Source organism: Cyrtonyx montezumae, unplaced genomic scaffold (genome assembly GCF_038088225.1).
Source record: "Cyrtonyx montezumae isolate F1298 unplaced genomic scaffold, pur_monq_1.0 scaffold_8, whole genome shotgun sequence".
Lineage (NCBI taxonomy): Eukaryota > Metazoa > Chordata > Aves > Galliformes > Odontophoridae > Cyrtonyx > Cyrtonyx montezumae.
In genome coordinates this window covers 91,151,939-91,177,452 of record NW_027072089.1, presented here as the reverse complement: position 1 = coordinate 91,177,452, position 25,514 = coordinate 91,151,939, and the positions used below count along the sequence as shown (strand labels likewise).

Genomic DNA, 25,514 nt, shown 5'->3' with positions numbered 1-25,514 from the left:
GTAGATTTCATTATCACCTTCTTTGAAAACAAGTTCTCACAGTTAGAGATCTAAAGGTTTAGCACAGAATTAAATTCTAAATGGAATTAGGAAAGAGTGTGTGGCTAAACAAATTGCCGTACCTGCTCTTCAATTTCTTCTGATACTTAGCATGGTTGATTCAATCACATACAAATTTAATGAATCTACTTTTAAGAATAGAGTTCAAACAACTTTTTAGTATGTTGACAAAATATTTCATGAAATTGCTATTGCAGGTGTTAAATGCAGAACAACTTTGAGAGTAACTCAATACTTTAACAACTCTTATCAGAATAAATTTTTTTAACAAAAGAATCAAAATATTCCATACCTTTACTTCATCTGCACGTCGGAATCTCTTGAGCTGCCTCAGTCTCATATATTCTGACTTTACACGTTTTCGCCAACAAATTGGTCCTTTCTCAGTTTTTTTTCCTGTTTGACCCATGATTAGCCTGTAAGAGACAGTGTCATATTAGTCCTAGCAAACCCAGCCTGTCTGCTTACAAAGGAAGCTAGAGTGATGGAGAAGCCAGGACAAAGATATTTCTTTAATGCCTATTATATCTTTTTTTTTTATTCCCAATCAGGCATTTCAAATACCATCCCAATCCAAACAACAACCCTCTCATACTTAAGTGATAGACACTGAAAAAAGTAATTTTAGTTACAAATTAACAGGTCATTTGGTCTAAGCACTATTAACTGCCACTTAGTGTTTTCCTTAAGAAAATTAAACTGCCACATAAGCCCTAGCCATCAAAAATAGATATATATGGAAACAAAATACAATTAGAATGGCAAAAACAAACAACAAAAACCCCACACAACAGAATACCCTCATTCTTTCACATACCTGAAACAGTCTCAGAAAATCCCGAAACTATGGTCTAAAACCCAAGAGGAAAAAAAACCAAACCTAGCATAATCAGTTTTTCCAGTAATAAATATAATTCTTACATAATACTTCATACTTGATAAGAAGATAAACACACTGCACTTTCTGGTCACTCATCTGAAAACGAGACTTACTAGAACATTCTTGTGGTAGCTCCAAGCTGCTGTCTAGGGTACAACATAGATAACTAACTTGGTTTGAAGGTAGCAAATAACAAATGACAGTAAAGGACACAATATTGCTTATGCTGAGTTGCTTATTATAAAGTCTTTCTAGATAAAGTAATAATGTTAATCTGCAAAGATAAGTGGGATACACACAGTGTCTTCACTCAAATAACTAAAAAAAGCCTAGAAATGTCCTTTTAAATGCTATGTTCATAGTAAGACAAAAAGCATTTGAGTGAAAAGAAAGTGTACACACGTAGATGTTATACATAAACTACAGTTAAGAAAACTTTTTCAATTAATGTTAGCTTTCAGCAGAGGTCTTTCAAAACAAGTGTAACACTTGTACACTTCTGAGTAACTGAACATCTCTAAGGTAGAGCTATAGTGTTTCAGCACATAAGACGAAAGCATTGACTTGTTTTTTGTTGTTGTTTTTTATCCTCAATCTCAAGAGAATATGAAAAAAGTGGAGAGAGCAGGCTGTAAGAAAAAAGCATTTTCATACAGGACAGAGTTAATTCCTGAAGTGCGGCTGATCTGCCACCTTTATAGTAGGACTACCAGAATTGTCAGTGGCATTTTATTAACACCAACTGAAAGGTTTGCCAAAAGAAAAAAAAAGAAAAAAACCTATGCATTTAAGAAACTAAGCTTCAGAAACTGAGATAAGTTGCATCGAGTGGGATAGCTAATGCTGGGTAGTGAGTAGGAAATGAAAAAAAAATTAGATGAATTTTTACATAAGGAGGCCTAAGACAGTATAATGTTAAACATTTTCCATTTAACAAATTAAAAAAAATGATATTAGATTGGTTTTGTGTAATGATCCAATTCAGACAGCCTCCAAGTCATCCACCTCCTTCTGTCTGAAGATTCTTTCTGGATTCTCCTAGCTATTTCTATTTCTCAAATCTTTCTTTCCTATTTCTTCTCCCTCTTTACAGAAACCATTTAACATTCTTAGTCCTGAAAATTTTATCTAGAAGGAAAACCATACAGTCAACTCAATTACTATTTAAGGACATTTGAAATTGTTTCCAAAACAGAAACGAGAAAGAAAGTGTAACTCCAAAGAAGTTATACCATCTCTAGAGAAAGCTCACCTCCTAAAATAATCTTGTTCAATCTTATTTGGTCTCATAGTAAGGAGGAAAACCTTGCTAGAACTCTGTGTGCCCTCTGTAAAACAGGGAAGGCTGAGAACTTCAGCAAGTTGCCTCCAAGAAACTCTAGTTTCCACCTAGCCAGTAAAGGACAGAAAAATTATCTCATTCCAGACTAAGCAACCACCTTCATGCCATGAAAAGCAAGGAGATGCATGTGCCCCATCTAAATGCAAAGTCTTAAGTCCTTGGGTCTGATACTGATCACAATCCAGCCAGTTCCTCAAATTAAAATAAAATAAAAACAAAACTGTTCAGGCAGCATAGTTTAGAGCAACTTTCACATTCAGATAAAAAAGTGGAATTTCAGCAACCAGAGAAAAAAAAAGATTGAGATAACTTTTCCATATAAAAAAAAGCCCACCCTTCTTAAAAAAAAAAAAACCAAATGTAAAGTAACAAAAAAATCAATGTATTCTGAATACAACCAAATCAGCCATCTTCCCAGAATGTTCAAATTCCAAAAATAATCTGATAAAAACTTCAAATCATCTTTCAATTGCAGGATTTGATATAGCACTAAGAAACAACATTTATGTAATGCCAAATGACTGCGTAACTGCGCATTAACTGCGCAGTTAACTGCGTGACTGCGTAACTATGCATTTTTCAGCTATATTAACCAAACTTCATTGCTTGAAACTCTTGGAAATGTACTCCTTAGTATTTTACTTCACACACTCTAAATACTTTTTTAATGAACGTGTTCTAAAGGTAAGCTGTTTCCAGTACTCTCATTGCAATTAAAGCACATGAAAATAAACTATCAATAAAACACACACATAATGCCAGACTTCAAGAAAAGAAAACAAAACAAAAAAACAAATTTAATTCTTAGTGCTATAATCTCCAGGGCAAGCACTTGTCTCTTTTATTTATTCCAATATTTCATTAATATTACATAGATTGATGAAAAAACAATGATCAAGAAACAGATTTACTCTTGGGCAAAGCAAGAAAATCCATTCACTGCTGCCATTTCAGAGTTGCTAACTGCTTCCATGTTAAGTTACGCAAGAGAAGAGGGTGAAGGGACAAGACAGTCATGAACAGCCTTTGCACCTGTGCTATGAACAGAAAACAAAAATATCCCTAAAACATTTGCAGTTTGTTGCTCTACTTTCTCAATTTTCTGAAGAATTTTTTTTTTAATTTATCTAAGTAAACTTGCATACTCACTTCCATGAAAAAAAAAAGAACAAGGAAAAATTCTCTCAAGGACACTGCCACCTTGCATACTTCAGACACCAAACCACACCAACAAAACTCTCTTAGGAAAGTACAACAACTGTTAATAAACTGTGCTAATTTGTCAGTGTCCAAATATAGCATGTTCACTCACTGAAGAATTAGTCAATGATAGCTGAATATACACTTTAGTAGTACATTATAGAATCATAGCATTTAAAGTGTACAGTGCAGCTTATTTTTAACCAAGAAATACATATCTATGCTTTAAAACATCTCATGCTATTTTCTGCGCTAAAGTTCTACATTATTAAGAATACTTCACTTAAGACATATCTAACATTACCTGTTATAAAGTTAAACCCATCTTCAGACATTGTTTGGCAACAGTTTCACCTAAAAAAAAATACATCCTCTGTATCAGAGGCCTTACATCATTCATTTCCACTTCTGCTCAACCTCCTTTATTGTGAGAACTCAAGTACATATGATTATATTAATCAAAGTAGGTCAGGAAAAAAAACCCTGTCTGAACAGCCCATAAATACACTTCATTTTTAAATACAAATTTTCAACAAAATCAATTCTGCAAACAGGCTTGTTCAGCAGGCACAGAAATACTTGAAACAACACAAAGGAAAGAGGGCAAGAGTGAAGCAGAAACAAGAGGAAACAAACTGATATTGGAGAGGACAGTAGTTCAATAGTTCATCAAGACACATCACAGATGTACTAGTATATTAAAATTATTCTTACCATCTAGAAACAGGAAACATTTACTAAGACATCCATGCCAGCTGTGCCATTCAGTGGACACAAATGCCAGCAGAATTATAAGGCTTAACCTCCTAGATACCATGAAAAACAGCGTGATAAAGAAGTAGATTAATTCATGAATCTAGGTTATGACTCTCAACAGCTCTTGTTCTTCCTCATTCTTTGAAACATTAGCGGTTGTGAGTGATGCAGGTTAGTAACAGTCATGACCAACTCTAACAGGATTCTACATTCTGCAAGAGTGTACTTGAGCACTCAAGAAATGGAAGCTGTTAGACAAGCTATCACCAATAGAAAAGATTAACAAAATTAACATAAGGACAGGAGTAATTAACAGCTTCAGATACACCAGTACCATAACCTTATGGTAGAGAAGGAAATGTCTATCTGTAAGTATCCAACTCTCAAAATATTTACTCTCACTCTCCCTTTATTCCAGAACACCCCAGCATACAAGCAGAATTAACAGCCTGTTTCAATCCCAGTGTGGGTAGCAAGACATTTTAGCATCAGCACTAACACTAGGACAGACCAATGACAGTCATACATAAATCTTCCAGGTAGTACAGCATCACCAAAAGCAGGAAGTCTGCTTCTACAAATTGGTCATAATAAATTTCTGCCTTTCTCACTGCAATTACGTTCTTATTATGATACAGTTAGTTACTTAGAATTAGTACTTGCAGTATTAAGAAAGTTTAAGCAGTGAAACCCTCTTCAAATCAGCGGTCTCTTCACAGTGCAGTTTTTTGATGCAACAATAGCTTGAAAGTTGTCAGATTTGAGACCAGTGCCCTCCTCGCTCCCTGACATACGCATAATCAAGTTTTATTGAGTGTATTAATAGTTGCGTTGCTTAACATGATTCAACTTTGAAGAGCATTTCAACTTAACCTAAGCTAAGCACACTTCTTTACATACTTGCTTTTTAAGCTGATGACAAATACATTCTTGCTAGGACTGAGAAGAGGACTAGGAACTTAAAACAGCATACATCTTCTCTTTTTGTCAGCTGTGTAAATACTTCTGCATTTCAGATAGAATTTACACAGTAGATTTGAATGCAGCAATCATTTAAGCTAAATCAGACTTGCTCTTCCCTCAAAATACAGTTCCTGAATTGGACCAGAGAATCAAAGTTACTCGTGCTGGCCTGATTAGCACCCAAACTGGGAGAGAAGAAGAGCCACGCAACCAGGGCTAAGGGAACAAAGTAAAGCTCATCAATATCAGCAATCTGCTAGAGCTTCTTATCCTTCTGCATTACATTACACTTCTCTTCCATATAGCATACACATTCACAAAGCCTAATCTTGTTTTTCCTCTCAAGTCTTTGCACAATCAAATCAGTTAACATGGTGACCTATGTGATTAGTTTTCAAGAAGCACATTTTGTATTGTGTAAGGCAGAAGATACAGCTGCCACTGACCAGTTCTCAGATCACCCAAGAAAGGTAGCAGTCATAATTCAGTAACAAAGAAGTAGGAGCTTACCACTTACCAAGGATAAGGGCTTGCTGGAAAATTCCCAAAGGAGGCAGTCTCCAAGAAGAGATGCTTCCCCTTTGACTGCCAGCAGTTTAAATGAGGTTACATTGTGGACCCTGAGTTTTATAGTTCAGTTCTGTCTCACACTCAGAAATACATATATTTTTTTCTTTTTCAATTCAACAGTTAATTTTTCGCTTCCTATTACTAGTACAAATCTAAGACTTTCAAGATGATGGTTCTATCAGCTTAAAATATTAAATAATACTTAACAACACGTAGGAATGCAACCTCCTAAATAGAATCTTTCAAATGTATAATGCTTTTTCCAGACCTTATCAAAACTGGAAGAGTCATTTAAAGAATTTCAACAAATGCATAAAAGATTCAGGTCCACGACAAGTGTGATTTCTTACACAAATAAGAGCTAAATCCAGATGACCACATAAGTTGTCTTCTACCCTTTCTACTGAGACATGCTCATCTATGCTAAACGGGAGTACAAGAGGCAACAGGGAAGTCTCAGCAAGGATTTCACTTAAATACAGAGATAAAATTATTCACTTTGAGTACAGTCCAGCAGAGAAACATAGTAAGCAGAGAGATTCTGGAATCTCCATTCTTGAAAACATTTAAAAAGTGGCCTGGAAAAGACACTGAATAGCCTGACGTAACTTCAGTGTTGGCCTTGTCTGAGAGAGATAATGGAGATCAGATAATCTCCATATTTCCCTGCCAACCTAAAACATTATTAGAGACAATTCTGTAATGGGCTTGCCATCTCAAAACCAAGGGCCATACTGCTTTTACCACTGACGCTATAGAACTTGATTGACTTTTAAATTCTGATGAAAACAATCACCACTTACTCTCTGAAATTCTTGATATTTTTAATCAACTTCAAGTTGAATTTAGAAAACACTAATACTATAAACGGAACAATTATTTCTAAATTAAAATGCTTAAGAGCTTAAACTGAACTCTACTTCAGTGTACAATCACTGGTTGTTCTAATTAGTATAAACACCCCTTATGTTAAAGTCTCCTTTAACAACTTCACAACTAGCTATTTCACACACTACAATCCTGCTGTGCTTGTAAATTTGAATGAGGCTTTCCCCACTTAACAGTACAATTGGAACCTTCAGTTTCTCCTCTTAAAAATATTAATTAAAAAAAGACAAACTATTAAGGCACTTCACTAATTAAGAATGTAGTCTAACTGTAATATTACATATCCTCCATAAACTTATCAACATTAAAGAACTTAAGATGCAGTGCTCCTCTCAAAGCTAAGCTTAAGACCACTTTTCCTTAAATTAGAACATAGCAAAGTATAACTTTGCAAGCTCTTCAAGAAACAATTGCTTACTTTCTGAATTAATATATCAAGACAACAGGCTCTCACTTGTTACTACCTCAGCAACACCTTGAGTTGATAGTTCCCAAGTTATACTTCAGGATATCCAAGGTAACTTTTTTTTTTTTTACTATGTTCTTTAAGCAAGTATTTTAAGTTCAAACACTATTTTTCTTCAATATTTCAAAAGATTTTCCACCCCCTTATACTTACCTATAAGGAATTACTCATCCAGAAGCTTATTCTCACCCTGTCAGCAACTGACTTTTCTGCTTTTACTTCCAGAATCTTTCCAGTCCTATTGTATTCAGACTTGCTAGAGTCACTAGCTTCTTTCTGTGGTATCTATCAATCCTTATATCTTTAGAAACATTCTGTAGTTTTGAGAACATAGTTACAACAGTTTTTTAAAAATCATCAGTTTGACATTTAATTTCAAGTTTTAAAGTTAATTACTCTTCCTTGTTAAAGTCTCTCATTTTTTCAAATGTCATATTTTGTTAGAAACAACCCTCTACAATAGAATCACCACACTGTGTGGCCAATTCACTCTTTTGGTAGCCATCACGTGCTATCTTGATCCAGATAGTCAACATATAGAAAAAAATTGCACACCCTTTTTTTCTTAGAATTACGTGAACAGCTATCATTAACTGAGAGCTCAATAATATACTTAATCCAACGAAATGATGTTCTGTAAGAAGATGATGTTCACTGACTTCTTCACATTGTTAAATGTTGTGCCCTAGTTTATATATCTCATGCCATATGAGATATATAGCTGAGCTAAATAAATAACTTCAAGGATTTTTTTTTTCTTTGCAGTATCCTCAAACTAAAATTAGTTGGAATGTTTACTAATTTGCTATAGCATAGGTAAGATCTTATAAATGAGCTCATCAGGGTCATCATTTTCTCTGAATGGCTGATTTTAGCCCTCCTATGAGAACATGGCTGACAGCATTATTCTACATATACTCCTTACAGTCATTCCTGACACAAATAGCTAACATAAATCAAATGCAAGTGTGCTTAGATATAACTAAGTTATTTATGCTGACTGCAAAGGATTCGAAGACCTGCGAGTACACTGGCATTATGAAACACTATAGAATGAATTCACATTTTATGGAAAATAAAACAAAAAAAAAAATCATGAAAAACATGCAAACTTGTCAAACAGCAGTATATTCCTAACCATATAATGCCAATGCAGTTAGCTGCAATTCAGAAGACTCACTGACATACTTGCTCTCTATTCCAGCTCTGTAACATGACTACATACAGCACTTTACACTGCACCCCTAGATTTTGCTGGGATCCAGAGTCTAGATTTGGTAGCAATCCCTGTTTTCCATCCACGTGCTTGCATGGAGCACATCTACCTTTAATCAATCTTCCTTTCTAACCTGTTTTTAACACTTATTTCGATCTCTTCAAACACTGTTTTTCATTACTGACCAAACATTATCACAGACAAAACCTGTACATAGAAGTAGAGGTGTGGACTTTAGGTATCACTCTGACATTCTGCCAGCATTGCTACCTACAAAAAGAAACACTTGTCAAACACTTGTTATTGTATCTGTGCCATCATTTCCCTCCTGATTGCACCAGCATTTTTGCAGCCAGATACTGACAAAACTAAGTCCTCTGGCTAAAAACAGGACTCTGTACTGAAGAAGAGCGAGGCATCCACGCCCACTGTCTCCATCTAACCACACTGTGAAACTACTGCCTTATAAATTCAATTTTCAACTCCCCAGAGTGTTAAACATCTAAGACTGTAGATGATCTTCCAAGTGTACTCAGCTCATACTGAAACTCATACCACTTACTACTTGAAATGCTCACCCTGCAAAGTAAATTAAGACAGGAAGGAGACAAGACAATTCTAGTGATCACATTTTCTTCAATCATTTTCAAAATCTATTTTTTATTGTTATTATTTTTTAAGTGTATTAATTTCACTCCCACTTCTAGTTTTCTCCTCTAATAGTTCATTCACAAAGCCTAAAGAAATATATTACTTGAATATTCTTTTGAGGAGTTTCTACCATGCTTCTAAGGCAATCAGGCAGAGATATAGATCTCTCTTTTCTTTTTCCTCTCAGAGTATTTCTCAGGAGAGGGAGAGAGGGAGAAACTTCTATAAGTGCTTCATAAAACCTATCCCAAACAGGTCTGTGGTTCTTAATATGCAAAATATGCAACCAATATAATTCAAAGACATTAAAAGAGGCAAACAAAGCAAAACACGAGAACTCACCTAGTCTTGACAAAACAACTCTACCATTTTTTTAAGATTTCTTACTAACTCTAGGTTAAATGAACAGGAAGTACTTGAATAATGGAATAATAAATATTCATACAATATCAATACAGTTCCAATAATGGAACTGTACCAGAAATCAAGATTATTTCACATTTCCTACCAATCATAAAGAAAGGCATTAGCTTGTGGTCTCCTATCAGTAGTACACTGCATTTGGATCTACATTTATATAATCTCATTTTACAGGAGTTCTCCATTTACAAGTTACTAAACAAGTAATAATAACACAGGTACTTCTCAGAGTCTCATTAAAAAAAATGTTATATTTTTGTTATTATTTTTTAATAATCTACATTTTTAAAAAAGTAACAAAATATTTGTTCAGTATTTATCACCAACATCCATCTCTGATGTCACAGACCAACATAAAAAATAGGAAGCACTACTTTAGAAGCAGTCCTTACATAAGGTTCTTTAGAAGATTGCTGAATCTACTTTCCTATGCAAAACTATAGCTTTTAAAGCTTCCCTTCAAAAATTAATTTATTTCTCTGTACCCTGGCAGTTTCAGCAGCAGAGAAAAAAGCAAACAAAACCAGACAAAGTGTAATTGTCAAATATCATGCAAGTGGTAACAATTTTAGAGATAAAGTTACTAAATTCCCATCATTATTATTTTATTCTAGAACATTTGTTACTTTCAGAAGAATTCTGTTTTAGAAATAAAAATGACAAGTTTATGTACTTGTCCATTTGGAGACAAAAAGAAAAGGGTGAGCAGAAAACAGGAAATTATAACCACGTAATTTACACTACAGATAGAGCCTATTTTGGTTTTAACTGAAAGCTTACTTCAGTTTGGGCAACATTAGCAAAACATCGTGTAGTGGGTAATACAACTATTTGGGTATTTGCATGAATAATGCTTTTAAATATTCTCATTCACCCCTCAAACCTATCTGGATCAAAAAACATTTTAAACATTTTTAAACTCCAAACAGTAGAACAGCAAGTTCAGGCCTGATATTGATGATGATGTTTAGAAGTCACCATTAAGACCATGCCACATCTCTTGCACATGACCAAGTTTACCTATTTGTCAGAATATAGTAAAGTCCTAGACAGCCCCTTATGTGCAACCTCAAATGCACACCTCCACATTTCTCCAATCACACTCATCCACAGACTCTAACACCTCCATCTCTTACAATGTAAAGCTTTTTGATATCCTGGATAAAACTGGCAGAAAATATCACTTGCAGCACTTAAGGCATGTCTACACAGGCAAAGTAATTCAGGGTATGAACGAAGTGCAGTGACTATTCCACCCTAACTTGTTTTGAGGACACACCCTTTTTTATTCTAAAGACTTTAAAATGCCTAAGATTTCTTCAATTCAGTCCACACACACAAACAATGTCCATACTGAAAAAGCCCTGCCACACAACAATTAAGTGATTCAACAGCTATAACATACCTTTTCTGCATAAGCAAAAAGCTGAAAATTTCAGAATTATTATTATATTTCCATATATGCGGTAAGTTCATTCAAAATGTACTGTGGGGAAGTATGTAAATGTTGGAGCTGAATCTGTATTTAGCATATTTAGTAAAATTGTCTAAAAAAATCCATAAACAAGCTTCAAGCAGTGAAAGCAACCAAAGAGGGTCATTTAATCACCTCTCATTTTGAAGTCCTCAAATTAACTGGGTATAGCATACAGCATCCCTGTAAAGTATATACATGATGATTAATCCATCAGTAGTTTACACTAAATTTTGTTTAAATTTACCACCCACTGCTTCATGGTGCTAACAGCCACTGTTTAGTTTCCATAAATGTTCAGCAAGCATCTATGAATGTCAGTGGGTGCAATTTTTCTGCATGGAGGAATTCAGTCACATACATTTGCTTCACGTTCATTTCCGTGTCAGACATCATTTTTTCATACTGTCCCTCTGCCACCATCTGTAACATAGCAACAAAATGTAATGAAATATTGCCAGGAAGGTTCAACCTCTACTGCCATACCACAAATATCTGTCCCAGACATCATGAGCCAACACAATAAAATAGGAGGTATTGCTGTCAGAGCTTCCCTTGTACATATAAATACCTATGTGTGCATACTTTTATATATGATCATCTTTTTTACTATCAAGATCTGAGTTTCCTTCCTTTCAACCACTTTATCTCATTAAAATATGTCTTATGGCTTTGAGATTTAAACTGAACATGTAGGCCATGAAAAGATGAATCCATAGATGGAGAAGCCAACCATATAAAAGGCAGAATAAGAGAAAAAATGGATGCAACAAAAAATGACAAAGGAAACAGAGCTAGCTCTAAATTAATGAAGTATAAATCAATAAATAATAAATCAATCAGACCCTTCTCTTTCCTGTTAATGTACAACACATCATAGAAAGCCCAGGACATGGACTGCTATGTTTGCATACATCATCATTTAAGCAGGTACCATATGCATAAATAAAGAAAAACTAATTTGGAAGTATTTCTAGCAACAGCACACTAAAGAAGTCTTTACTTGCATGCAGAATTATAACAGTATGTTCTGTTGGATTTACCCTATTTGTTAATATAATTTTATATATCCAAATCAGAAGTTTTAGAAATTCTATGCCACATTTTCAAGCAATTGCCAATATTGCACTGATCCACTCATATCATTACACTGTTACTTTTATCCACATTTAGGACATGTGTACTATATAACTAGATTTCCAGACGTTCATTACACCTTCTAAGTACTATTGATTTTACCATTAAATGGAGCATGGTAGGTATTATAAATAATTCCAAAAATATAGTGTTCTTCACCTACTGAGCTAAGAGGTACAATCACTGAAACACTCTATGTGCACATTTCAGCCAGGTAGCCTAAATAAGGGCCAGACACACAACAATCCAGTATTTCCTTTTTCATATCTTTATGGACATGGGAAGACATCTTTATCTCTCCCTTTTTTTTTTTTTTTCTAATTTTGGAAATGGTAATCCATTTAAAAGCCTATAGTTAAATTTAAAAATTCTTCTTTTTCACTTTTTTTTAATTAAGTTTAAAAAGTAAGACTATCACTCGCATACAGTAGTGAATTTTCACTCCTATTTTTTTTTTTTAGAGTTGCCTCTAAGTTCACTTAATTCAAAGTATAAACTCCATTTTTAAAAGTAGCTTTCTTACTCTCACTGAAGACCCAAAACAAGTTAATTGAAATCTAGATGTACAGATAAAAAAAGCTTGTAACAATCAAATTACCTGCTATTGTCAGTTACAGAAAATTGCATTTCTACTGTTGCGTTTTTAGAAAATGTCACTGCTTTTTGTTTGGGCCTCATCAGCATCTTCCTCCTCCAACAGATTTCACTCTTTAGTTCTACCTCACAAACAGTAATACATCCCAAAGTCTCTAACTGATATCTGTTAGCACAGGTCAAACACTCATTTAATCATTTTTTTGTTTTTCTTTTAATCTTTCATTCAATAAGTCATGGGCACATACTTAAAAAACAAACCAAAGTAATCAGCTAAGTTGAAAAAACATCTTTGCTATTCCCCAAAAAGGTCTCTCCCTGTTTCGCATCTATTTTATAGAAGGCTTTTCTGTCTCATCTTCCTTCCTCCAGACATACAAGTTTAAATTAAATTATCACACAAACTATGACACCACTGAGTAAGTCATCCATTTAAAGACCAATTTAGCGATACCAGAATGTTTGCACAAGTCATATACATAGATGCTAAACGTACAGATACATGTATAAATACATTTGGAGACACAGAGAACATAGATGCTACCTTCAGATGCCATTTCAGTGAGCTTGGCAGCACTCTTCACCTTCATACTATGATCCAGCTACAACAGTGGTTGTAGTATTATTGTCAAAAAAACATTACTATTAAAAATAATCCTCTCATTACTATTTGCCACCTTTTCTTAAGAGCAGTCTTAGTTTTCTCAAGTAAACAAACAACACACAAAATCATTAAGAATTATATTCACAGTATAGTCTATTTTCTCAACTTTTTTTTTTTTCAATCTGGACAGCTGAATTTTTCTTGGACACATAATCCTGTAAAAATCTACTTGTTTCAGTAAACTTCTGAATTTTTCTTGTTTAGCAAAAACTGATAGATCTTGTGTCTGAGATTCTCAGCATCCTTGCTGGGGAAAATGTTATTCTCCCTAAAATTTCAGGTACTTCTTCAAGTAAGCTACAACGAATCGTAGCTAAATGGAGAAAAGAGCATGCAGATTATAGTCAGCAATGAAGTTTTCCACAATACTTTTGCTCAAGCACAACATAGACCAACCATTTGTTAAATTTGTCTTCTGTCAGTATTATAGCCATTTTGAAAATTAACTTTCCCTGTTTCATCAAATGAAGATAACACCATCTTTTAAAATAATTCTTCAGCTTTACCAATAAAGCTGTAAATTTAATAAAACTTATATATGCTGTACACAGCTGAAGAAGCGGAATGCCCGTGTGAATGGTGACAATGAGGTATTTTTTTTAACTAACTTCCAGAGGATCTTGGAAATGCATCAAATTATCTGTGTACTAGATGATACATGAAGCTTATTCTGAGATATGTTGCTTCACAGAAAGTAGCAGTTAGCTTACACTCACCATATATACAGTTAGTGCACTCAGTAATGTTCTACAAGAACTCACTGCTCCCTAAGCCAAAGTCTCTTTGCAGATAAGCTGAAGTGTATTTACATTTCATCTGCAAATGAATGCTGCAGTATCACAGCACAAACATAAATCCATTAGAAGGCATATTTTCAACAAAATCACCTACCATATTTATATTTCAACTTGTTCACAATTCTACTTTGGCAAAAGGTAGAAGAGAAAAAAATATCACACAGAAAACAAAGAAGTTTGAATTTCAAGTCTCCAGCCTAAGCTTACAGACTACTGCTTCTGATTTTAAAGTGAGCAAAGACATTTAATGTTCTTTTGACAATAAGGATTTTCAGTGTCTGTCACTTTTCAGAATAATATTACATACTAAAAAATGTCTAAAAATATATTTTTCCTTTTTTTCTCCCGAATTACAACCTTAAAATCTTACAAAATTCCAGAAGATAGTAGTTGTTGACATTGCATAAATATTTTACTGTCACAGATTTCTCTCAGAGGAAAAAATAATATATTTTCCCTTACTCTTTTTTTTTAAATGAATACTCTATAACAACAAACAACATTTTGAAGTAATAAACGAAGTGTATAAGTGATAAAGCACTAGCTCTCAAAGTTAAAAAAAATACTCAATGCACTGCATGGAACTTTTGAACAATATCTCCTAAACTACTGGAAGCATGTTTTCTCTAAGATTCTGTGAATCTTTTTTATATTTTAAATGATCTAACCTAAAGCAAGAGTAGCTATCATACACTGTGGACAAGTAATACTCACCCTTCTGAAGATGCATTATTGTTATCACAAATAAACATTCCCCGGACTCTCAATTTGATACAGACACTGGGGACAAACAAAGAATGACCTTTTAATTTTTACAAATCACAAAGAACCTGAATGTGCCAACCCATAAAAAAAAATTTCAAAAAAAATAGGAGGTGGAAGGGGAGGAGGAAGAGAGAGAGAGAAAAGACTTATATATGAGGAAATCTCAATTTAGAAGTTAAGTTTGTACTAAAAATACTATTAAGTCGTTCACTGAAATACAGAACAGATGGATCTGCAACTGCTAGACTTGCACAAATACAAACCTATCCTGCAACCATTAAAAAGACTTGTTCAAAACTCTTTCACTTAGAGACAAAAAAAAAACCAACTTCCAGCTCCATAGTAAAAAAAAAAAAAAAAAAAAAAAAAAAGAAAGCCCCTAGTTCCAATGAAACAGTATTTCATAAATTTGAAAAAGTATCTTCAGCCAGGTACAGGTTCATTATTCCGTTTTTGCTACATTATGCAGAAACCACTTCTCTTTTTGTCCTAATGATTTTTGGATCACTATACTCGTTAACACCAGATACACACACGATGCTGCAGTACACCGAATTCGTCACCTGTGCGATCACACACATTGCCTGTTATTCTAGCAAAGTTGTGTCCCTTTCACACCTCCACAAACACGTCGGTTTAAGAGATCGCCCAGCACACTCTTGCTTGGCGACACTGGGTCTCCAACTCAGCAGCTCCAGCTCCCTCCGAACTTCGTTGCAGCACTCCGGAACGCCAGGAGCTGAGCGGTGTCCTTCCCGACAAGGAAGTTAGCTGGGCAGACTGACCCTCTCACCCTCCTCTCTCCCGCTCTCGGTGCCCATGAAACTAGCGCGGGGTTTGAAGCGCTCCGTCGGAGGCCAGCCGGCGGGACAGCAACGTGCAAAGGCGGGAGTGGAAGCGCTCGGCTTCCGGGACACCACGGGCACACGGGGCTGCCGCGGACCTACTCGCGCCCCTGGGTGGGGGCTACCGCCGCATAAGGAGAACTTCCGCACCGCGTTCCTCTCTCGGGGGGCTGAGATGGACAAGACAGACGTCTTGTTTCGGACTCAAGACCTCACCGGGCGTACGTGGATCCCCCCCCCCACCGCCGTCCTCCCAGTGAAACCGCACCAGAGGCAGCCGCCGCCACAGGAAGCTGGCAGGAACGGGAAGGAAGAGAGGGAGGAGGAAAGGAAGCAGCCAGCTCTTACCCGCTCTTTCTCCCGCACAGCGCCAGTCGCCCCCCCGCCCCAAGGCTCCGCTCCGTAGAGCGCGGTGCGGCCAGGGAGGACAGAGCCAACTCAGACAAAAGGTACTGCCGGCTCCGCGCCGTTCTCTCAGCTGTCAACGGCTGCAGGGCGGGAGCGAAGCTCCCTGCCGCCCGCCGCACTATCCCGTTCCTTCAGGCGCAGCGCGGCGCAACGCGCCTTTCGGGGCCGAGGCGGACGCGCCCTCTCTGTTTGCCCCCCCCCCATGACAAAGGGAGCCGGTTATAAATAACCTCTCCCAGCCCATAGCCCATGTGGTGGTTGCGGTCGCGGTGCCGCCGTCACCCGCTCACCCGTCCCCTCGCTCCAATCTCGTGCCACTGCCACCCGCTCCGCTTCGCTCCCCTGCTTTTCCTCCCCTTTTCCTCCGGCTGCCGGATTCACCCTCCCGGACCGAGCGCCAAATGCAGCGGCCCAATCGGCATCACGCTCATTGGAGAGGGCCGAGCGCCGCCCCGATTGGACGGAAGCGGACGGAGCGCCCTCGCACCAATCAGGGGCAACGATAGGCGGGGCGAGGGGCGGGAGTCCATGCCCCACGTGCTCGTGGGAAGGAGTGGTTGGGGAGCTCTTTGTTCTCGCCCTGCTCGCTTGGGCAGGCGGGTTTGTGCTTTCTTTGCCCGGCTGCCTTAGCTGAGTGGGCAGCGGGGCTGCGGTTTGAGGTGCTCCGGCCACAGCCTCGCGGGGATTGGAGAGAGGAAGGAGGCGAGGGCCCTGACGTGAGCGGGGAGGGGCCTCGCATCTTAGTGCTGCTGAGTTTGAATCAGTTTGAAAGTGGGAGCAATAACGGTTTTAACAGTCGCGCTGCTTCCGCGCGCGGCAGAGAGGGGAGGGGACGGGACGGGACGGGACGGGACGCGACGCGACGCAGAACTGTGGGAGAGGCGTGGCGGCGAGCAGGTGGGAAGAGCCAGGCGGGGATGTGGAGGTCGTGCTGGGGGGAGCTGCTTACCTCATCGGGGCCTGCTCCCTCCTATCCTTTCCGCAGCAGGCGCTCTCCCCTTCCCGGTCTCGCGCCGTGCCGAATGTTGCCTGGCTGAGTCATTTCCCAAAATATGTGATGCATCCTCCTGCTGTGTCATCCGACCTTAGTGCACCCAAACCTAGCTCTCATCTGCCTTTTTGTTTCATGCTGTTTCTTCACGAATTTTGGTAGCCTGCTGTTCTGCACCGAGCATGGATTCTTCACTGTCAAAATCCCATCATGCCCTGTCTTGGCAATGGTAGTAAATCACAGTAATGGCAAGGTGTCTGGGATTCTGTTTCTAGTGACATGCTGCTCCAGCTTCTTCCCCTCATTTCTATTCTGTGATGCATGCTTCATTTATGTCGACATGGTTGGTCTTTAAACATCAACAATTAATTCCACTTTAGCCCTCTGTTATCTCACTGTTTGGCTACTGCAGCCCTTCTTCATTGATAAAAACCGAAATTGCCAAGATAAGTTTCTCACCACGATCTTTCATCTGCTCTTGTAACCATTTCTCCTTCATGTGCCTCCTGTGTTGAGCACTTCTGACATAGAACTGATTGTTAGCCTTGTCCCCTCACTGTCCTCAGTGTTTCTCATTACCGACTGACACCTTCCCTCATGAATCGCTTGTGATGCTTTCAACAACCCTGTCTCATCTTTGTGTGAAGCCCAAAAATGAGCACTGTCCACTGATGACGTTCTGAGTGATAAAAATCTTATGAAAGAAGATCACTAACATAGCCTCGTGCCCAAATCTTTCAGCTGCATAATAGGACTAACGAGGCTCAAAGTTCTTTTAATGTGGAAATGATTTCTTATGTTTACATGTCACAGAATGATGTATTGTCATACTCTTTCTCTGACCCTATTACAGTAGATGACCTTTTCCATGATTATGTTAAAAGTGTCAACTTTGCAAAATATCAGTCATTTCTTGAAATTCAGCTGTTTAAATCTGTTCTGCCCCAAGATGGCTGCCACTGCCAAAATGGCTACCCAGTCTCTTCACAGCTTGGAACTTGTAGTTTTTCTTATTGTTAGAATTGCACTTCATGAAATCTAGTTTTAGCCAAAAAGTATATAACCTCATTGCTAAATAAGCATAGTGTAATTTAAAGTAAGAAATACATTCAGTCACTGTAGAGTAAATAACTCCTAATGACGATACTCCACCAGGGAATAGTATAGAAGATGGTATATTTCAAGTAGTTCTATACAAACAGTTATACAGGTAATACAAAAGAGAAGATGGCTCACCTTTAAGATGACAAGGCTCGCAGAGGACTCCACATGGGAGGGATCTCCAAGAAGAGATCCTTCCCTGGTGGTGGTCAGCCCTTAAATGGGGTTTGAGAGAGGAGGAACTAGGCTCCACCCCTTCCACCCACACAGGTATATCACCTTCACCTGTGCCCCCATGGCTGACTTGGTGCTCACCTCAGGTGACCAATCAGTGGTTCAGGCCGTGATTCAGCAGTTCCCATACACTCCACCCCTTCACGACATGAACCACTGATCAAGTAACCATAAGGTGAGTTCCCCTTGATACAGAGACCCAATACATCGCGACGCTTACATAATTGCCCGTCGCAACGCATGCTGATGTAATCTGATATGAGTGATGATCGGCGCATCCGTCGAACTCTTCTTTGGGCCAGTGCTCGGTGGTATCTACTGGAAGCATGTAATCATACAGTGCAGGTCCATCTTACGTGTCATCAGTCCCGGTTAGACCATCACCAGATGCTTCACATGGTCTTATAACAACTCTGGAACACTGCAGTATTGTTTTGATTCCTTCTGGTGATTCATAGACTTATGGGGAGTAATACAAGTGTTTTAGAGGTACCAAGAGGGGAAGATCCGCTTTCCAGGGCAAGATACAGGCCGTATTCCTGTCTTGGGTTAACACTTCAGCTTGTACAGGGGCACGCCCTGGTCGCCTGTACCAGACCCTTTGACCCGATGTCTGTGGCTGTACGACTATATCAGGCACCAAAGGGGGTGTCCTGATCTGCCACAGAGACATGATAGGGGTCCCCTTAGCAATGAAGACTGGAGTGTTAACCATTATTTCAGTAGGCCATGTACCTATAACCGGAGGAGCTACCGAACCCCCCACCTCCAATAATCTCCCCCAAGGTGCAAGTAGGCCGCACCATCGTGGTCCTACCTGCACCTTCCAGGGCCATTTTATTCTATTGGTACCTGGTTCTAGGTCCTCAGGGGCAGGGAGCAGAAGGTTGTTCTCATTGCCAATCTGAGGTTTCACATCATTATCGGTGCCCGTAATTTGTCCTAAGTGGGGAGGCCCATATTGTTTGTAACATTTTCAAGGCACTGGGTCTGCCATCTCTAGGTCTTTCATTCAGGTCCCGCAGGGTCTCATGGAGTCTCTTTGTCCACCCCTGCAGGGACTGAGAGTCTGTCTTCAGGGCAGCCTTGAGAATACCATTGTAACGTTCGATAAGGCCTGCCCCCGTTGGATTATATGGCAGGTGGAATCGCCACTCAATATTATTTTCTTCTGCCCAGCGTTGTATCACTGCACCCGTGAAATGACTTCCTTGGTCACTCTCGATGACTTGCGGTGTCCCGTAGGCAGCCATCAACCTTGTGAGTGCCTTTATAGTGTATGCCTGGTTGGCTTTTGGTACTGGATAGGCCTGCATTAGCCCACTCGCGGTGTCGACACAGGTTAGGGCATATCTCGCCCCCTCAGACCGAGGGAGAGGCCCAATATAATCAACCTGCCACCTCTGTAGAGGATTGTGTCCTCTAGCAAGATGGGCTGTAGTTTCAGGCAACGACCTCGGTCTTATCTTAGAGCAGGCGTCACAGTCTCGGCATGCTTGAGCGATGTCCGATAGTTGTACGGGCAGTCCCCACGCTTTAGCGGCTGCCCACATGGTCTTCTGCCCAGCATGCCGCAGCTTTTGATGTAGCCAGTAAGCGATATTCTCAGATGGAGAGTTCTCAACCCATCTAACTCGGGCCAGTGTGTCGGCTTCATCATTTCCTGGTGACTGTAGGGGTTGATGACCAGAAACATGGTAGACACACACAGTTCTGTGTTTGACTGTATTCCATATGTCTAACCACATATCTTTGCCCCAGATCGGTCGGGAGTGGATAGTCCAATCCTGGGTGGCCCACTGTGCGATCCAAAGAGTGAGCCCCCGATACACAGCCCAACTATCTGTGCAAATATTCAGGATACCATCACCAGGTTCTTTGGTTATAACCATCCACACCGCCCGCAGCTCTGCCCACTGGCTGCTTTGACCATCCCCCTCTTCGAACCATATTGTGTCTGTGGCAGGATGGTACGCTACTGCTCTCCACTTACTTGGGTTGCCCTTGCTGGACCCATCCGTGTACCAGGCATCTTCAGGAATAGGATATTTTCCTTCCTGGACGGGACTCTTCTGTGGTGGAGCAACCGAAGTTTGTTTTGGTGCATCACTATGATACGTTACTGGGCCAAGAATCTTCTGAAGCTCTTCTTTCAACGGTGAGGAAGATAGACTACTCCTCTGACTGAGATAGGCAACCCATCGTGCCACCGTCTGCGCCTGGGCCACCCCCGTCTTAGGAAGGTGGGTCAGATCTCTTACCCACCCCTGGATTGGCAATGTAGTCTTGACTATAACTTCGGCCGTTTGGGTTATTGGCTCTACCGCTTGTAATGCAGAATAGGCAGCCAATAACTGTTTTTCAATCATACTATATCTTTCCTCTGCTCCATGCCACACCTGAGACCAAAATCCAATGGGGGTCCGAACAGAACTCTGACGTTGCCACAGGCCCCAGCCAAAGCCATCTTGAGTTACGTGAACATCTAGCTCAGCTGGAAGGGTAGGATCAAATATACCCAGTGCCTGGGCTTGTTTAACCGCCTGTTTCGCCTGTTGAAAAGCATCCTGTTCTGTTCTCCCCCAGTCCCATAATTGGCCCTTTTTGGTAAGTCTATATAAAGGTCTCAGCAGCTGCGCCAAATGAGGTATAAAGGAACGCCAATATCCCAATATACCCAGGAATTCCTGCAGCTGCTTTGGTGTTGTAGGGACTGGAAATGCCTGAACCTTATCTATGACGGCATCAGGTAATACTTTGGTCTTTCCTGACCAGACTACCCCTAGAAATTTTACGGACAGTCCTGGACCTTGCACTTTTTGAGGATTGATAGCCCATCCTCTTTCACTTAGGTAGGCAGTTAATGAATCTGCTGCCTCCCCTACTGCTTCCAGTGAGTCGGATGTTAACAGGAGGTCATCAATATAGTGGTATAGGTTCACACTGTTTGGTTTCCTCCAATCAGCCAGGTCACGTGCCACCAAATTATGACAGTATGTTGGTGAGTGCACGTACCCCTGTGGCAAGACCTGAAAGGTCCACTGCCTGCCTCCCCACGTAAATGCAAATTGATCTTGTGATTCTTTAGCAATAGGTATGCTAAAAAACGCATTCGCTAAATCCAGGACACAATGGTAGGTTTTAATTTCCCTACTAAGAGTGTCCATTAAGGAGGCAATATTGGGTACGGCCGCATGGATGGGCGGCGTGACCTTATTCAGTTCCCTATAATCCACCGTCATTCTCCATGTTCCATCCGACTTCCGTACTGGCCATATGGGGGAATTATATGGGCTGTGTGCAGGCCTTATAATACCTACTTTCTCTAATTCCTGCACTGTTTTTGATATTTCTTCTTGTGCACCCGGGAGTCTGTACTGTCTTACATTAGTAATCCGGCGTGGTTTTGGCAAACAAATGGGCTCATGTTTCGCATGGCCCCTCAATATTGTCCGTATTGCCCGGATACTAATGTACCTCTGCCGTAGTCTGAACTCTCCCACAGTTGTCTGGAGAGCCAGACCCCATAGAATGTCTATGCCCAAGATATATTCTGGAATTGGGGCAATCGACACCTTATACTCCCGGGGCGGGAGACGCCCAACCCCCAGTTTCAACCACGTCTGGGTGACTGGAATAGTCTGTCCCCCAAACCCACCAATCATCACTCTATTACCCTTAAATTTCGTTGGGTCTCCATATATAATCGATGTTTCTGCGCCAGTATCCACTAGAGCCATCACCTTCTGCACATTTGTCCTGGACCAGAATATTGTTAGTTCTACATAGGGCCTCCGGTCACAGCTAGAGGCCCTATGGGGACCAGAATTTTCCGTTAATCCATGAATTTTGCCAGATCTAAATCTTTTGCCACAGGTGGCTCAGGCACTGTAGCCTGTGACACCTGCGGATATTTTTTCCTTCTGTTCGGTATTATAAAGTCAGCCAAATTCCAGGTTGTTGTTGGTGTTTTTTCTATAATTCGTACTCCCGATTTTCTGGGAGCACTCTGAAATTTCTGATCATTTCTAAGCTGTTTCCACAGCTGTAACAAAACATGGTTGGGTTGCCCATCAATTTTGGTAAATGCAACCCCAGCCCGTATGAGATCATTAAACATAGTCCTCCGGGATACCCATACGGGGCCTGATCGGGGCATCCGTGGAGCAGGCTTTTTAGTTCTAATAGGGAAGGCCTCAGCATCTTCCACTATACGAACATTACGCCTGGTTCTTACGCGCTCCGTCTCCCCTAAGTCTGCTACTAACTGGGCTGCCTGCTGTACGATGGCTTCTGATGCCACCAACGGATTTAATATGGAAACCAACATCCCATATAGGTGGGAGGGGGCCTGCTGTAGTATTAGATCTCTCATGCCCGCTGTAAATTTTTCCGTATCGGGGCTTTCAAAAGTGTCCGCATACAGAGCCTCCCTCATACCCAGTTCTCTGATATAGGTCTGGAGGTCCTCCATAGAGGACCACAAACCAGTATTAAGAGGGATATCGGTTTTATTGGGCCATGTTAAGCGGCATGCAGCCATCAACCAATCTATAATAGAATGGTTTTCCTCATTATAATGGACAGCTGCATATAATCTTTGTCTTAATGCCGGGTTTATCGTTATAGATGCTAATTTTGACATTTCTGTTCCATTTACTAAAACACTTTCAGCTCCTGCATCCCATAACCTTAGGAGCCATGATGGTATGCTTTCTCTTGGTTTCTGATGGAACCGTTGTACTAGGTCCATCAACTCATTAGCTGTGTATGGACGAGCGGTCACATGGAGGCAGGTTTCTGCAGGGGGCCATTGGTCAGGAGGCACCCCTGCTGGTCTATCCTGTACCTTCTTTGTTTTTTGAGTTATAATAGGCCGAATCTCGAATGGGTCCATCATAGATGGAGTTTCGAGATCTGCCTTAGAGATCTTTTCCCCTGTCATATCAGAGTCTTCTTCCTCTGATTTTGGGGTGTCTTCTACCAATATATTCCTTATTTGTCTTGTGGGGACATTTAGGCCAGGCTTTTTGGTTGTTAACGTACCCAGCTGTTGTTCCAGTTTCTCAATACGGTCTCGTAATAGCTGATTTTCAGTTTCCATATTAACATTTGCGACATCTAACTTGAGTATGGCCATTACTAATGGCCAGGCTACTGCAGAGGCAGCTAACCGCCGCTCCTTGGTAATAAGTATGTCTTTATCTAATCCTACAAAGTAGTCAGTCAAATAAGATGGAGAAGGAGCGGCAGTCCCTGGAACCCGCATGGGTCCCCATTTCTCAATAACGGATGCCAATCCATAGTAGGGTGACCCCATGAATCCTGGAATTAGACCAGGGATTATCTGTTCTAGGGGGGTAACGTTCTCCCCCTTGGCCCATTTAAATATACTCCAAATAAACGACATTATGGATTTAGTTAGAGCTGCCTGGCTCGCCAAATGTAGAGTAAATAACTCCTAATGACGATACTCCACCAGGGAATAGTATAGAAGATGGTATATTTCAAGTAGTTCTATACAAACAGTTATACAGGTAATACAAAAGAGAAGATGGCTCACCTTTAAGATGACAAGGCTCGCAGAGGACTCCACATGGGAGGGATCTCCAAGAAGAGATCCTTCCCTGGTGGTGGTCAGCCCTTAAATGGGGTTTGAGAGAGGAGGAACTAGGCTCCACCCCTTCCACCCACACAGGTATATCACCTTCACCTGTGGCCCCATGGCTGACTTGGTGCTCACCTCAGGTGACCAATCAGTGGTTCAGGCCGTGATTCAGCAGTTCCCATACAGTCACAAGGTGAAAAAAATGTGTTGCAGAGCCAACACTGAACTAGATTGCAGTACAGACTTCTTCTTTTCTGTCTTGCGCAGAAAACGATTCACTTGCTATATGTGAAGCTAATGCTTACTAGAAAATAAAACACATTTTGAATGGAACTTCCCTTTCTGTTTTGCACTGTGTGAAAACAATCTTTCCACACAGAGTTTGAATTCAAGACTCTTAAAGTGATGAGTCCTCAGTGAGGATCTCTATTAAGTGCCAATTTTCTGATCATTCAGGCTATTTCAAATAACGTGGAGAATTTGGACAGCTGTTTTTATTTTTTTTGCACACAAATGTTTAATGTTGCAATGAGCTGCTTATAAAGTTTCTGTTTTCACAGAGTAAACCACTCAAACAGTTCTGTTTCTACTCTGTTTTCATGATTGAAGAATGTCTGAACACTGATCTATTTTACGAAGAGGAATTCAGACTATATCTGTGGGAAAAAATATTACAAAGATTTCTGAAATAACTATGAAATCTAGTATTCTGATGAGTTATTGTGAAAGGAGTGAGTTTTGGTGGCAATATGCAAAAGTGCTTCTGAAAAAAAGTAACTAATGTTGAAGAAATACGTATTTTACTTAACAAGCAAAATCAGATTTTGGAAGAAATTATCTTATTTAGCTTAGATACTTCTGGAATTGTTGAAATCTTTTGTCTCTTTTTTCCAGAAAAAGTTTTCTTGAAGAGACTTCTATGTTCCCAATAAGTGAATGAAAAATGCCTGTTCAGGTTTTTCATGTATGACTAAAAATGTAGAATAAGGATTGTTAGTGCTGGTTTACTAATGCTGATTTGACACAATAGTTGTTTAACGATGTTATAGGATATTCCTAATTATGATCGCTTACACTGAGTTGTACTAATACATCACTTTAAAAAAAAGTGGTATATGATTACAGAGAACTAAAAAAAAGATACACTGTTACAAGGCAAACTCAATGGCTGACTGATTCATTTTAAAGATTTTAGTGCCTCAGATAAGGTGGTATTTCCAAGACAAAGATTATTCTTTATGCATTGTTATCTTAATTATTATCCTGATAGTCTGCTGACTCCCACAGTCAGAATCACATGGTGTTTCTTCCACCTGTCAAGGGACCCAGGAAAACAGCTGGGGAACTGCCTTAGCTTGAAATGTGCACAAGTGTTTGTCAGTTTTTCCATTGCCTGCCCTGCTTGTTTAAGACAGGTATAGCCAGGTTTCCCCACTGTTAGCCACCCAGAGCAGGCATCTTGGTGTCTGGGTTTGTCATTCTAA

General features: G+C 39.8%; 1 protein-coding gene across 8 annotated transcripts in view; it reads right to left on the bottom strand.

Annotated features, from left to right (window-relative positions):
* EZH2 (enhancer of zeste 2 polycomb repressive complex 2 subunit) overlaps positions 1 to 16,537 on the bottom strand; it is a 53,841-nt gene extending 37,304 nt beyond the window's left edge. For 3 of the 8 annotated variants that reach the window (XM_065753021.1, XM_065753028.1, XM_065753022.1), the window contains exons 1-3: positions 16,387 to 16,537; positions 14,793 to 14,858; positions 353 to 476 (exon numbers count right to left, since the gene is read on the bottom strand). In XM_065753021.1, the coding sequence (XP_065609093.1) occupies positions 353 to 476; positions 14,793 to 14,830 (162 nt within the window). In that variant the 5' untranslated portion in view covers positions 14,831 to 14,858; positions 16,387 to 16,537. Of the gene's footprint in view, positions 1 to 352; positions 477 to 3,786; positions 3,839 to 4,347; positions 4,499 to 14,792; positions 14,865 to 16,386 lie in introns of those variants that run through there. The other 5 variants (XM_065753025.1, XM_065753023.1, XM_065753026.1 and 2 more) reach the window with 5 other exon arrangements.
* Between the last annotated feature and the right edge of the window lie 8,977 nt (positions 16,538 to 25,514).